A 13,513-nucleotide genomic window follows, 5' to 3' on the forward strand; every position below is an offset into this window, starting at 1 on the left:
GCATTTGTAGTGGTTTGAATCTGCCGCTTCCGGTTGTCTGGAACTGATAGATGGAACTGACAACCGGAAGCGGCAGATTCAAACCACTACAAATGCTGGAGGAAAGATCACAGAAGCGCTTCACAGGAGGTTCCCAAGCACTGAGGATGTCACCTGGACAGGGGACGAAACGTCTGCAACACAAATTCCCTGCTCGGCAAACAGAACCATAACATTAATATATAATGACAACATGGTTGTACACAGAAGACAATCAAAAGCCTAATGGAATGCTGGTCATCATATCTAGAGGACAAGAATACAGGCTGTATAATGTCCTGGTTAAATTACAGCTGAAGTACTCTGGGAAATTAAGGCTGGAGAGAGTACAGGGAAACTTTACCAAAGTAAAATCTGGACTTCACTGCCTAAATACCAAGAACATTACACAAGTCAAAGTTTTAATCCCTGGAATTACGAATGTTTGATTGAAATTTTCAAAATATTGTAGAAGCAGTTACTCTAGATAGTAGGAATCCATTTCCACCAGTTGGGGAATTTAGGACTGGGAACAATGTTGAAAGATTAGTGCAATACATTTTCGGAATGAAACTAGGAAATACCTCTAATGTGCATAGGGTGGTAAATGTTTACAACACTGTCACAAATGACAAGTAATATTGTTAAATTTAAATCTGAGATTATTATTACCAACAGCTATTGAGTGATTTGGGGCAAAATTGGTTAAACAAAGTGACAGATTAGCCATGATCTCACTGAATACAGTGAGAGGTCTTGAGAGGTTAAGTGGCCTAATCCTGTTGCTAAATTCCTTTTATTCCATAAGCAACATAGTCAGAAACAAAACCAGAAATTGCTGGGAAAACTCAGCATGTGGCAACATCTGTGGAGAGAAAGCAGAAATTAATGTTTTGCATCCAGTGACCCTTCCTCAGAACATAATCAGAGATGAACAAGTTGGTGATTAAAAGACTTGCATTTAAATTTTACATTTTGTAACCACAGAGCAACTCAAAGCATTCTGCTCCCAATGAAGTATTTGCAAAGTGCAATCATTGTTGTAATGTATAAAATGGACAGCAAATTGTCACAATCATCAGTGTGATAATGATGAGGTAATGTTTTTGCATTGTTGAAAGAGAAATACTGGTCAGGATGCTCTTTTACACAGTACTATGGGATCTTTTTATATCCACTTGAGTGGTTAGATAAAGTCTTGGCATTACATCTCATCTGAAAAATGGAATTTAACGCAGTCCTCCTGCAGCAATGCAGCATCATCTGTATTAGGACTTGAACAATTAGTAAAATAGAGAATGGAATTAAATGGTTTATACAGAACTCTAATTGTTTATATAAGCTGTTTAAGAACTTTGCTCCCCAAGAGGATTACTCCAGCACAGATTTGAACTCACCTTTTGGCTGTAACATCAGAATTGTCTGTGCTCAAGGCTTGCACTTTTGACTGCAGTTCATTAATTACTTTATTCTTCATTACCAGTTTGTTTGTTGATGGTACCATTTCTGTCTGCTGATCTTCCATCTTGGGTATATTTTTTTCATATGATTTAGGCATTAAAGGGGAATAACTGTGCGGATCTGAAACATGCTTTGAATTTTGATATTTTCCAGGACCCCCATTCACAACAGTGCTATTGATAAATGTGGGCTTTTCTGCAATCGCTGGCTTTTGCCGAACAATGTTTGTTTTGACAGGAAGCGACGAAGTGTTTACTGGCAATTTGCTAATGGAATGAGTATTTTTATTGTTAAGATTTTTATGGTGATTAAATGTAAAATGGTCAGGATCCTGCAGACAAAGCCCTTTCTTGTCAGAATTGGCAGAGGGATGATTGTCAATCTCAGATTCAACGTGCACTGTTCTTTCTGGTTGAGCAGAATAACTTTCATTATGGTTAGAAAATTCAAGTGGAGGTGGCAGAAGTTCAAATGAGGGTTCTTCAATCTCTTCATCACTAAAGCATGGTGGAGGTGGGATCAGAAGTAAAGACATGTCATCATCATTTTGAGAGTCTTCTGGTTCTGCAGTTTCTCGTGATGCAGAGTGGGATGAAGGTTTTGACCAATCTAGACTCTTTCTGGTGCTGTTCAGAGGACTGATGAGGTCACCTCCATGCTTGTTCCATGCTGAACTATCTTCTTCAGCAGGTGATATCAAAGAACGATCCTTGTAATTAGCTATTGGTGTGATATGGATTGTATTTGAATTTGTTGACTGAATGAACCGAGTGCCTCCCAAGGATAAGTTAGCCGTTTCTGAAGATGCTTTGTGAGCTCTTTTGTTTTTACTAGAATCTCGCTGTTTTGCAGCCATGAGAAGTGCCAGTGGTGAACGTGGATCTATATTCTGCTCTGGGCTAGGCAGAGTTTGTTCTGGAGGAAAATCTGGAATCTCTGCTGTTAATGTGGTTGGTTTCTCAACTGGTTTCAAGGATTGAAGATCTAACGTAACATTTTCTGAGGAACTCTGGTTTTCAAAATCTCTGATCACAGTGGATTTTATCTTGTCTCCTGCTCTGTGGTTCCCATTTTTTATTTCAGAATCAATGTTCGAAATGGTTGAATGGGCCAAGTTTTGATTGCTGTTAGAATCATGAGGTTGATTTAAACTGCTCTGCCGAAGTTCCATGCTGTTGCTCCAGTTCTTTTCTTTCTCATCCTCTGTGCAACGGTCCATAGAGGAACCTGAAAGTATTCCTTTGTATTGGGTTGATTTAGATTGTTGTAGCAATAGATTGTTCTTACGAACTGGCTTCTGTGGTTTAGGAGGAACATGATCTATTTGTACCTTATTCATTCTTGGATGCTCAGTGCTTTCATTTGTGTTCATGTGCATGGAAGCAGTGTGATTAATCTCCCCAGTGTGGTCCATTGTATACTGGTCAGCATCTCTCATAACTATCATGGACTTGCTTTTATTTTGCCAGTCAGAACTTGACCTGTTTTCTGATCTGTTAACGGGTTCTGAAGATCCAAAAAGCTTTGCTGTTGCTTTCGGATTGAAAGTTGATGCAACTTGAGGTTGTGAAATCACTTCAGGAGATTCTGCCATATACAAAGACTGATTATCGGAAACTAACTTTTGTGAAGCATTCGGGAAGAATTTGAAAGAAGACAGTGTCTCCCTTTCAGGCTTGACATGAAAATGATTGTGTTGTATCAACTCTCTTTGTGGAGGAGGTGGTGGTGACTTTTTAGGCTGTTTAATATGATTGTATTTTGAAACATTATTTTGCAGAGGTGAGTTGAGAGAATAATCATCAGGTGGAAGAAAGGGGGGAGGGGCAGGAGGTCTTGTTGTACTGGATGGGGAAGATGCTTTTGAGAACAAATCAGTCTTTGGGAAAGATTTGTGAGGTGCCATTGCTGGAGGCAGTGGAGGAATCATATTTGGAGGTAGAGGAGGTGGAGAAAAGGTTGTTTCAGGAGGTTGGTAGTTTGGAATAAATTTTTGTTGTAATGTCATGTTTAAAGGTAGTGCTGGTGGTGGAGGAGGAGCCATCTGAGGAGGTGGTGGGATAGTCACTTCATAAGGCAAATAGGTCATTTGTGGATTTTGATAAATACTTTGAGTTGGAGGTGGTGGAGGTGCCATTGGAGGAGGTGGTGGAGGAGCCATTGGAGGAGGTGGTGGAATGCAGTCATCTTCCAGCATGCTGATATTCTGCCCATAGTTTCCAACATTAGGTTTGTTGTTGCTCACTTTTACATCACTGCCTACAAAATGAAAACATAATAAATTAGTTCAAATTTATCTTTTGCAATAGAGTATAAAGTGCTTCAGAAACATGGGATTTATGGGGTAAAATCTTTGTTTCAGTCTTCCTCAGATATTCATAGAATGCCTACTGTATAGAAATAGGGCATTTGGCAAACTCCACACAGACAGTCACCAAAGGCCGGAATTGAATCCGAGTCCCTGGCACTGTGAGGCAGCAGTGCTAACCACTGAGCCACCATGTCACTATTCTCCTGATCTTTTTTCTCAAGATCGACGATAACTGCATTGCTGCTCCCTGTTCTCACCCGAAGTGGGAAGACTTAGTCAATTTTGTTTCTAAATAATTGGATTTTGTCTGCTACATTCCCAGTACATAGATGTCTTCTGTTCACAATATTGCCTATGCCTCTCTCATCCTCCACTATTAAAGGAAAGAAATAGACTCTTCAACTTAATTGGTCTGTCAGACATTAAATTCCTCTCAAACAAAAGCAAAATGCTGCACATGCTGGAAATCTGAAACAAACACAGAGAATACAGAAGACACTCAGTTGGTCTGACAGCATCTGTGGAGAGAAACAGAGTTGACATTTTGAGTCAGGTATGACACCTCTTCAGAATCGGGATTAGTCTTCAACTTATTCAAGGGGTCTGCATTGGTTTAGAGGGCCTGCTCATTGTTCCCTTTAAGCTGTACAGTTATGTATCAATCACGGTTTAGATTTCTGGTTCTGGAAGTCTCTGCCATACAGAAACCTCACAGACCCAAGCAGCCGGGAAGAAAATTACAGGAAATGTTGATCCTGGTACCTTTACTCAGGGCACAGTCTGCACATAGTCCAGGGGTCTGACCACAATCAGTCATCAGCTTGGGATGCCCAGTGTCAAGCGATCTGTCTGACTGCAGTCCACGGATTGGGCAATGCTCCGTCCTGCAGGCACAACAGCAGCAGGCAGGGGAATGGTGTTCTGTCAGTCAGAAAGCTGCAAGGACAACGGTCAAGGGTTTGGTCAGTCATGTTTAGCTTGTGAAGTAATTCCGAGGTCTGTGACAATTAAACTCCATCATCGATTATTAAGGCAAAGCCTTATTGGAGGGAAGCAAGTTGATCACTGCCAAAAGGAATGTGGGAGTCAAGGATGTGAGGAAGGAAGCAGAGACATTTATGCAAGTGGGAACAAGGATGGTCACAGAGAGAAATTCAACGTGTATGGGCAGGAATGCCGAACAGCTTTGGAGAGCATTATACTCTACCAGAGGAGATGTTATTGGCAGCGACAACCACTGTGGCCTCTACAAAGGGATTGTAGAGGAGCAGGGTGGCATCATTAAAGTCTAATGTTTGGATTCAGGGGGCAGTGAGGACAGTGAAGGCAAAGTTCAATGTAGTGTGTCTCCACAGGAGTGGAAATGGGCTGCAAGGGTTGTGCCAGGTTATAGGGAGAAGGGGGTGATGATATCTGGAAACCCTGCTTTGTGCTGAAAGTGTTGACTGTGAGCTGTGTTTCCATGGAGGAACCCCAACTCCTTTGTATTGGGCCTATTTAGATTGTTGTAGCAATAGATTGTTCATACAAGCTGACTTCTGTGATTTAGGAAGAACATTATCTTAGAACCTTAGAACATTAATACTTAGATGCTCAGTGCTTTCATTTGTGTTCCTTTTACTCCATAAGCAACATAGTCAGAAACAAAACCAGCATCATAGCTGCATTATGCAACTGAAAAATGGAGTACAGCACCCAGGGTGGGGGTAAGTCAGTGTCACTATAATGGGTGAAAGTTAGGACATTGCAGGGGCAAATACATGAAGCATAGGTTTGCAAACTCCAGCTGCTTGTCATTAGCAATCATTTGTTCGCATGTATGCAATGCATGCAGAGTGGTTGTGCTTATGCATCAAATATTGCTCAAAGGCAGGAAGCACCATGCCATTGGTGCTGGTTAAACTACCATTGTCATCTTAGTGATGCAGAAGTTAACAGTAATATCATAAAAGGCGGTGAATGCTGGGCAACAGTCCCCATCATTGTGGAAGTTCCAAGAAGGCTGTGGGATAAGGGGAACAGAGAGGCATTACAAGTCAACTAAATATGATGAAAGAACCTACTGAATGCAATGGAGAGTGGGATGGCTGTGGTGGATCTAAGATGGAACAAGCATCGGAGCGCAGCAAGCACTTTTTCCTTCTGCCAAGTTGGTGCACACACTGTGAACTGGATCACAGTAGAACGGATAACTGAAGATCCAGTTCTGCAGCTTGGAGTGGTCTACACAACTGGAGCAGGCAATGAAGCAATGCGATAGATGTTGAGAGCTGGGGACATGACAGCAGTTGCCTGAGGAGAAGGATGAGGAATTGGAGTGGGAAGAATGTCTGTTTGTGGATGGCAGAGCTCAGCTGCCATAGGCATTACAAGACAAACAGGATCTGATTGACATCTGGCCCTGCCTGGTTTCCAGGTACCACCCGCACCCCTTACACGTCCCTTTAACCTTGCACTATCCTGACAGCCTATTGCCGCACACCCCTCCCCCTCCTGTGGAGACAGTAGATGATAGCTGGATGCAGAAACCCATCATAGGCAATCAAGGTCAAGAGGCATTGTAGGTGTATCCTATAGTCCATGTTTGTTTCCTTCGTGTTCCCTTTAGTTGTCCATCAATAAAAACTTATGTTTATCTGTATGAAATGTTTCCCTACTGATTAAGTACAAGATAATGGGTGACCACTGGGAATTGAGTAAGTACTGTGGTCTCAGGGAGAGTCTTCAGAAGCATTGTAGCTTACAACAGGTTAGCTGTGTGGACCTGGTGGTTAAACAGTGACTAGGGTGAGAAAATGAAGTTGCTTGTGCAAGGGAGTGTCAGCCATGCCAACTATATGCCATGGTCAACATGGCCTTGTGGCTGCGATGCCATTACAGTGCCAGTGAGGGGGAAACGCCAGATTGCCAACACTTATTCAGTTGCACAGCAGCCTCCTAACGATCGAGCAAGGGAGGTTGATTTTTCAGCAGTTACTCACTGAATAGTGACATGTCCTGGGAACAGCTTGTAGTAAGATGGAGATGGCATCAGATATTATATTAATTCACAGGATGAGGGCACCGATGGCAAGACCACCATTTATTGCCCATCAAGGAGGGCAGTCAATCACATTGCTGTGTGTCTGGAGTCACATGTAGGTCCGACCAGATAAGAATGGCATTTTCCTTCCCTGAAGGATATTAGTGAGCCAGATGGGTTTTTCCAACAATCGGCAATGGTTTCAAGGTCTCAGACTCTTAATTCCAGAGTTTTATTCAACTCATCTACCATGACAGGATTTGAACCTGGATCCTGGGAAAATTACCTAGGTCTCTGGATTTATGGTCCAATGATAATACCCCTAGGTCACTGCCTCCCAAATGTGAGAAACCCCATCGGGGTGGGGGAGGTGCTTATTGAGGGATATTTGGTAAGATAAGGTGAGAAACCTTACTGGGCTTCCCAGCAAATACCCCTCCAAAATATTCAACACAATTTGCACTCAGCCATAAAACAAAAGCTAGATATTGAAAATGCTCAGCAGATCAGGCAGCATCTGAGGAGAGAGAAACAGAGTTCATGGGCTGAATCTTTTGTCGCAAGTAATTGATCCTGATTATTGCCACACTTGCAGATTTAATTTTATTACATTTGGACATAATTATTTTTGAATATCATTTTGCAATGGTGAGCAGTTCCCGTGCCCAATCTAAAGCTCCGTTCCCTGTCTTCACTAAACAAGTCTAACCCCTCTTTCTTCATTTGTCATGGTTAACTGTTTCATTCACTTATACTTATTTAAATTATTTTCACTGATGGGAGAAAGTGAGGACTGTAGATGCTGGAGATCAGTGTTGAGTGTGTAGTTCTGGAAAAGCACAGCAGGTCAGGCAGTATCTACCTAACACATTTTCAGCTACCTTCCCCCCAAACCCCCATCCCCCTCCCATTTTTCTCTTAGCCCCCTGGCCCACAAGCCTCATTCCTGATGAAGGGCTTATGCCCGAAACGTCGATTCTCCTGCTCCTCGGATGCTGCCTGACCTGCTGTGCATTTCCATCACTACATTCTTGACCTATTTTCACTGATACCTTACTGAATACCTGGAACAACTTATTACAGATTTTTCTGTTCCCTCCATTTCCTATTTCGGCAATAGATAGGACCAAGGCAACCGAAACATTAGATTACATTACATTACTGTGTGGAAACAGGCCCTTCGGCCCAACAAGTCCACACCGACCCGCCGAAGCGCAACCCACCCATACCCCTACATTTACCCCTTACCTAACACTACGGGCAATTTAGCATGGCCAATTCACCTGACCTGCACATCTTTGGACTGTGGGAGGAAACCGGAGCACCCAGAGGAAACCCACGCAGACACGGGGAGAATGTACAAACTCCACACAGTCGGGAGTTGAACCCAGGTCTCTGGCACTGTGAGGCAACAGTGCTAACCACTGTGCCACCATGCCGCCCACCTGCTGCTACTGTCCACAGATTCCTTGCCCAAATTCATTTATGCTTGTCCAAGGACAATTCAAGCCCAGGCCCATCCCCTGGGTTGTTCCTTCTGGCATGTACAGGGCACAGGAAAATCAGAAAAGGTACAAGTTTCTTGCTACTTGTCAAACGTAGGCACTTTTCCAGCTGCTGACAATGATCGGCAGCCAAATGTTCTGATCCTATAGTAAAGTACTGGATAGACGTAAATAAAGTTCCCAAAACCATTAGAGAGTCGTTACACGGTGACTCAGTGGTTAGCACTGCTGCCTTACCGTGCCAGTGACCTGGGTTCGATTCCAATCTCGGGTGACTGACTGTTGGGAGTTTGCACATTCTCCCAGGTGCTCCTGTTCCCTCCCACAGTCCAAAGGTGTGCAGGTTAGGAGGATTGGCCATGCTACATTGCCCCATAGTAGCCAGGGATGTACAGGCTAGGTGGGTTAGCCATGGTAAATGCGGGGATACAGAGATAGGGTGGGGGACCGGGTCTGGGTAGGATGCTCTTCGGTGCTGACCCGATAGGCCAATTGACCTCATTCTCCACTGTAGAGATTCTATGATTCTCTACATCTCCTGGTGCCAATGTAGACTGCAATAATCCAACAGAGATTTGGTGCTACGTCCAAGGTGAATTTTACTTTTCTGGCTGTCTCTGTGCAGAAGTGTCCAGTTAACAATCCAGAAAATGAGATGGGAGGCAGGAAACCCACATCCAGTCTCATTTAAAGCAAACAGAAACAAAATTTGCTGGAGAAACTCAGCAGTTCTGGCAGCATCCGTGGACAGAGAGCAGAGTTAAATTTTCGCATCCTGTGAGCCTTGTTCAAGAGTTCTGAAGAACAGTCACAGGACTCGAAACATTAACTCTGCTTTCCCTCCATAGATGCTACCAGACCTACTGAATGTCTCCGGCAATTTCTGTTTTTGTTTGTTTCAGATCTGAAGCATCCGCAGTTCTTTGCGTTATTCCAGACTCGTTTAAGTGGCTCAGTCAAGCCAGAGGTCATTGTGTCTGTTGACAAGATCTGAACCTGTTCCTGACCCTCTACAAAGTACAGCCATGGAAATCACCAAAACAATAAAAAGACCATGTCCACTCTTCATTACCTTTGTGTCAGGATGGAGTCTGTAAGGGCTTTGGGGGAGGGTGCAGTCAAGCAACACATAAATAATCTCATTCGCTTCCTAGATCTAAATCTTTGAATTATGTCTCCTCATTATTAAAACTCTGATTAGTCGAAACAGCTTGACATCAAGTTAAAATCTCATCATTTTCCAGATCATTTCAATTTTCCAAAACAGGAATCAAATTGGTTTCCCTGAACTGCTCTATTTCAGGAACCATAGAAACTTCCTGGGCCAAGGTCACTCAACAGAACAGTGATAATTAGTAGGTTTTTAGTCTTCTTGGATGAGGAGCCAGATTATTTGATTTTTCTTTAAGTAAAATCACTTGCATTAAGCATTTGTTTTACTTTGTATACAACTGTCAGATCTTTCATTTGAATATTTTATCTGTATTTATTGACAAGAGGTTCTTTTATCATGATTTGGAGATGCCAGTGTTGGACTGGGGTGGACAAAGTTAAAAATCAAACACCAGGTTATAGTCCAACAGGTTTAATTGGAAGCACACTAGCTAGTGTACTTCCAATTAAACCTGTTGGACTATAACCTGGTGTTGTGTGATCTTTAACTTTGTTTTATCATGGTACTTAAATTATATTTGTCGTGGCAAAAAACAATTTGCTTAGATTAATTCCACTTAAGCAAAACAGTTTGTGAAAATACATGATCCAATATAAGTTTGCCTGGTTTCCACTGTATGTACTCGGTGATGTTTAACCTAGTTCAACAACAGAAACAAAAATAGAATTTTTTTCCTGGTGTTCTCTGAAGTCACAAATGTCATTTGAAGGTTCCCTACTTTAAGCAAAAAAGGACTGTGACATTTCCAAGTGTGAGAACGCTGGTTCACAGGGATGTTACAGAATTCAGCGCAAACAAACAAATCACCATGCACAGGTAGAAAGTCTACTTTTACTGCCAATTATCCCACCCCAGTTCTCTTTTGCAACTGCTTTCCAGTACCTCACCAAATGACTACATTATTAATCTTCCAATCTTGAAGTGCCAGCAATCCATTTACCTGCAGGGTCACTAAAAGTGAGGCAGCCCACTTCACATGGACAATGATCAATAAGGTGAGCTTCCCCAGCTTACCATTGACTCCAAGCGATGTCTTTGGGAAGATATACTAAAGAGCGTGAAATTACAAAGGAACAAACTAGAACAAGTGAAAAACAATGGACAATATATAAAATGACTCAAGTGCGAACCATATCCTACTGTTAGAATAAACGATTAAATTAATCAAAATAAAATAATCACATGAATTCTTATCTGAAATAGATACTTATCAAAGTCCAAGATTACAAAAGCCTTTTTTTCAGGCTCCTGAAATATGATCCAGGGTTTGCATTACAAGTGCATTTGCATCTAGGGTGATCAGAAGTTCACATTTTACCAGGACACTCCTGGTTTTCTCATTAAATGTGTTGGTGCGCTGACAATTTCCTAAAAATAACTCATCATCGCAGTTTTCACCTTTTCCCTTTTTGTAAATATATAAATCGGCACTGGGTTGAGTGGTGGTGGGGGGGGGGGCGGTGGGGGGAAGGACGAGAAGATTTGTGTTAAATTTCATCCTCCTCCCTGTAAGGAGCTATCACATTGTATTACATGCACAGGCCTGGATCTCACCCCCAGCAGCCCTTTCACGTTTCAAAAAAGTTGTCATTAGTTTTTTGGTGTCAAATTATCTAGGAGTTCTGAGGAAGATCAATTCAACCCAAAATGTTAACTCTGATTTCTCTCCACAGATGCAGCCAGACCTGCTGAGCTTTTCCAGCAATTTCTGCTTTTGTTACCATTACTTGCAAAACCAAATCAAATAATATTTCAGTACACAACTGCTGAAAATGTGAGTTTGAAATGATATTATTTTTTAAATGGCTTAAATAGAATTGTTGAGATAGTCAAAGTTTTTTCATCAATTATTTCCCCAGTAATGGATTGAATCAAATCAGTGTCATGCAAACAATGTCGAACATTTCAATTCAAATTATACCTGCAATTAAAGATGTTCTTGGAATCTTAGAAAGCAATGCCTGATCTGGCAGAATCGGAGTTGGCACAGCAAGCTTTGGACGTTCTTGGAAAGGCTGGAAAGAAAAATTAATTCATTTGTTTCTTGTTTATATGTTGAATGATTGTTCTTATAGATACTGCACATTTGAAACTAGTTGAAACTTTATTGCTGGAACAGCACAGCAGGTCAGGCAGCATCCAGGGAACAGGAGATTCGACGTTTCGGGCACAGGCCCTTCTTCAGGGTCTGAAACTACACAAGTTCTGAAACACCCATTGTCTCTCAACAATACAGTGTAGTTTACAGTTCAATAGAAGTACAGGAGAAATTATTTCTGTTTCATGTATTTCCTTTTTTTCAGTTTAGAAAATTGTGCCATGAAGTCAAAATAAATTATAATCAGCTAGCCAATGTGATCCCATCAGTTTCCTAATGGGTGGGTTAGGTTAAAACTGAAAAACTGAGTGCACCATGAACACAAAACTTTTGAGGTGAACTGAAAGCCTTATTATTAATACCCTGGAAAGGAATTTGGTTTTCTCTTCCATCTCCTGTTAATGTTTCAATGTGTGATCATCAGAAACCCCACAGAAATTGCACAAACACCTAACTGTACCATTTTTCTGTGCGGCATAGAGAACCATTGTAAAATCAACAGAAACTTTACTGACCCACATTTAACATTGAACACAAAATTCATCTCAAAGGTTTGGATAATTAATTGATGAACAGGCCACATGAATGATAGTTTAACCTCCTTCTTTCATTGCCATATTTAATGAGAGACATTCTTTCCTGTTTTTCTGTGGACAATCGCATGATATAGATCTGGTTGGTAAATCAAGCAAATGATGCAATGAACATTTTTTCCATTTTTAAATTTGTTGGTAATACTCCATCTGCTTGAGTTTACACTTGCAGCACATGTATGCATATTAATCAGAGATATTCTTTAGTTCTTTCCATATTCCAGTAAGACGAGTTTGAACAGAAGGTAGCCACTTGGTTCCCTGTGGCTCTCCTCAAATAGCCGTCAATTAATTATCTATGTTTCTCCATATTGCTATCATTTTATATTCCAAATATGTGTACATATATATATTTCTCAAAACTCGCTTTCCAAATATATATTTGCTTTACAAGATTCTACTTCCATTGCCCTTTCAGTGTAAGTTAAAAGTCCTACGTTCTCATTTTAATTCTTTTCATGATTGGCTTAAAATTCATGCCCTCATTACCAATTTAGTTAATATAACTGCTTTTTCCCCTCCTTATCTTCCAAAATTCTTCATAAATCTGAACATTTCTATGTGTTCAGTAACCTTCCATGATTCATTTTGAATGCATTTGAACTGCAAATAAAAAAACATAAAATAAACTCTCTGTATAGCATTTTAAAAATGTTTTTATTCTATTTAACCAAATCCCTGCTGTGACCTGTGACATTTCATTTACTAACACAAGATACAGCCAAAAAAGGGCCAGTTGTTCATTACATGGGCTTTTTTGGGGGATCCTGTATTGAAACATATTGTACATTAGAGAACCAAACAATTCACAGTGCCCTCCACAGAGCATCAAACCCACACCAACAGGATGAGCCTATGCATTTTCTTAATAAGAACATTAATGAGCACCACAGAGGCTGAGCCAGGACTTGTCAACTAGAGTACTGAATACCAAATCTATAACAAAAAGCGAAACAAGAAGAAAAATGGAATTAAGAGATTAAAGGAAAGATTTAAAAATGTATATCTTTCTTACCTAACAATAATTAAAGTCTGAAAGAATGAACTGATAAAAATTAATCCTCAGTGCAAGTGAAGTGCTTATCTATCGGACAAGTACAACAACGTTATTGCTGTTGAATGGTTTGGAATGCTGAGCCAGATATATACCATTACTGTGCAACCTTTGAAAGAATTGTCCATCTCTGACAGCAGCCAGGATCATCTAAGAAATGGCGGCAAATGACAGATTGTCATAAATTCTTAGATTACTTAGATTACTTACAGTGTGGAAACAGGCCCTTCAGCCCAACAAGTCCACACCGCCCCGCCGAAGCGCAACCAACCCATAC

At 41.1% G+C, this 13,513-nt stretch overlaps 1 protein-coding gene across 3 annotated transcripts in view; it reads right to left on the reverse strand.

The window, feature by feature from the left end:
- Window positions 1–13,513, reverse strand: part of LOC122563152 (RNA-binding protein 33-like) — a 61,063-nt gene that overhangs the window by 2,173 nt on the left and 45,377 nt on the right. For all 3 annotated transcript variants that reach the window (XM_043716621.1, XM_043716623.1, XM_043716622.1), the window contains 2 exons: window positions 11,413–11,506; window positions 1,416–3,738 (listed from right to left, as the gene is read on the reverse strand). In XM_043716621.1, coding sequence (XP_043572556.1) covers window positions 1,416–3,738; window positions 11,413–11,506 — 2,417 coding nt within the window. The remainder of the gene's footprint in view (window positions 1–1,415; window positions 3,739–11,412; window positions 11,507–13,513) is intronic.

The sequence above is a fragment of the Chiloscyllium plagiosum genome, chromosome 26 (genome assembly GCF_004010195.1).
Source record: "Chiloscyllium plagiosum isolate BGI_BamShark_2017 chromosome 26, ASM401019v2, whole genome shotgun sequence".
Classification (NCBI taxonomy): Eukaryota; Metazoa; Chordata; class Chondrichthyes; order Orectolobiformes; family Hemiscylliidae; genus Chiloscyllium; species Chiloscyllium plagiosum.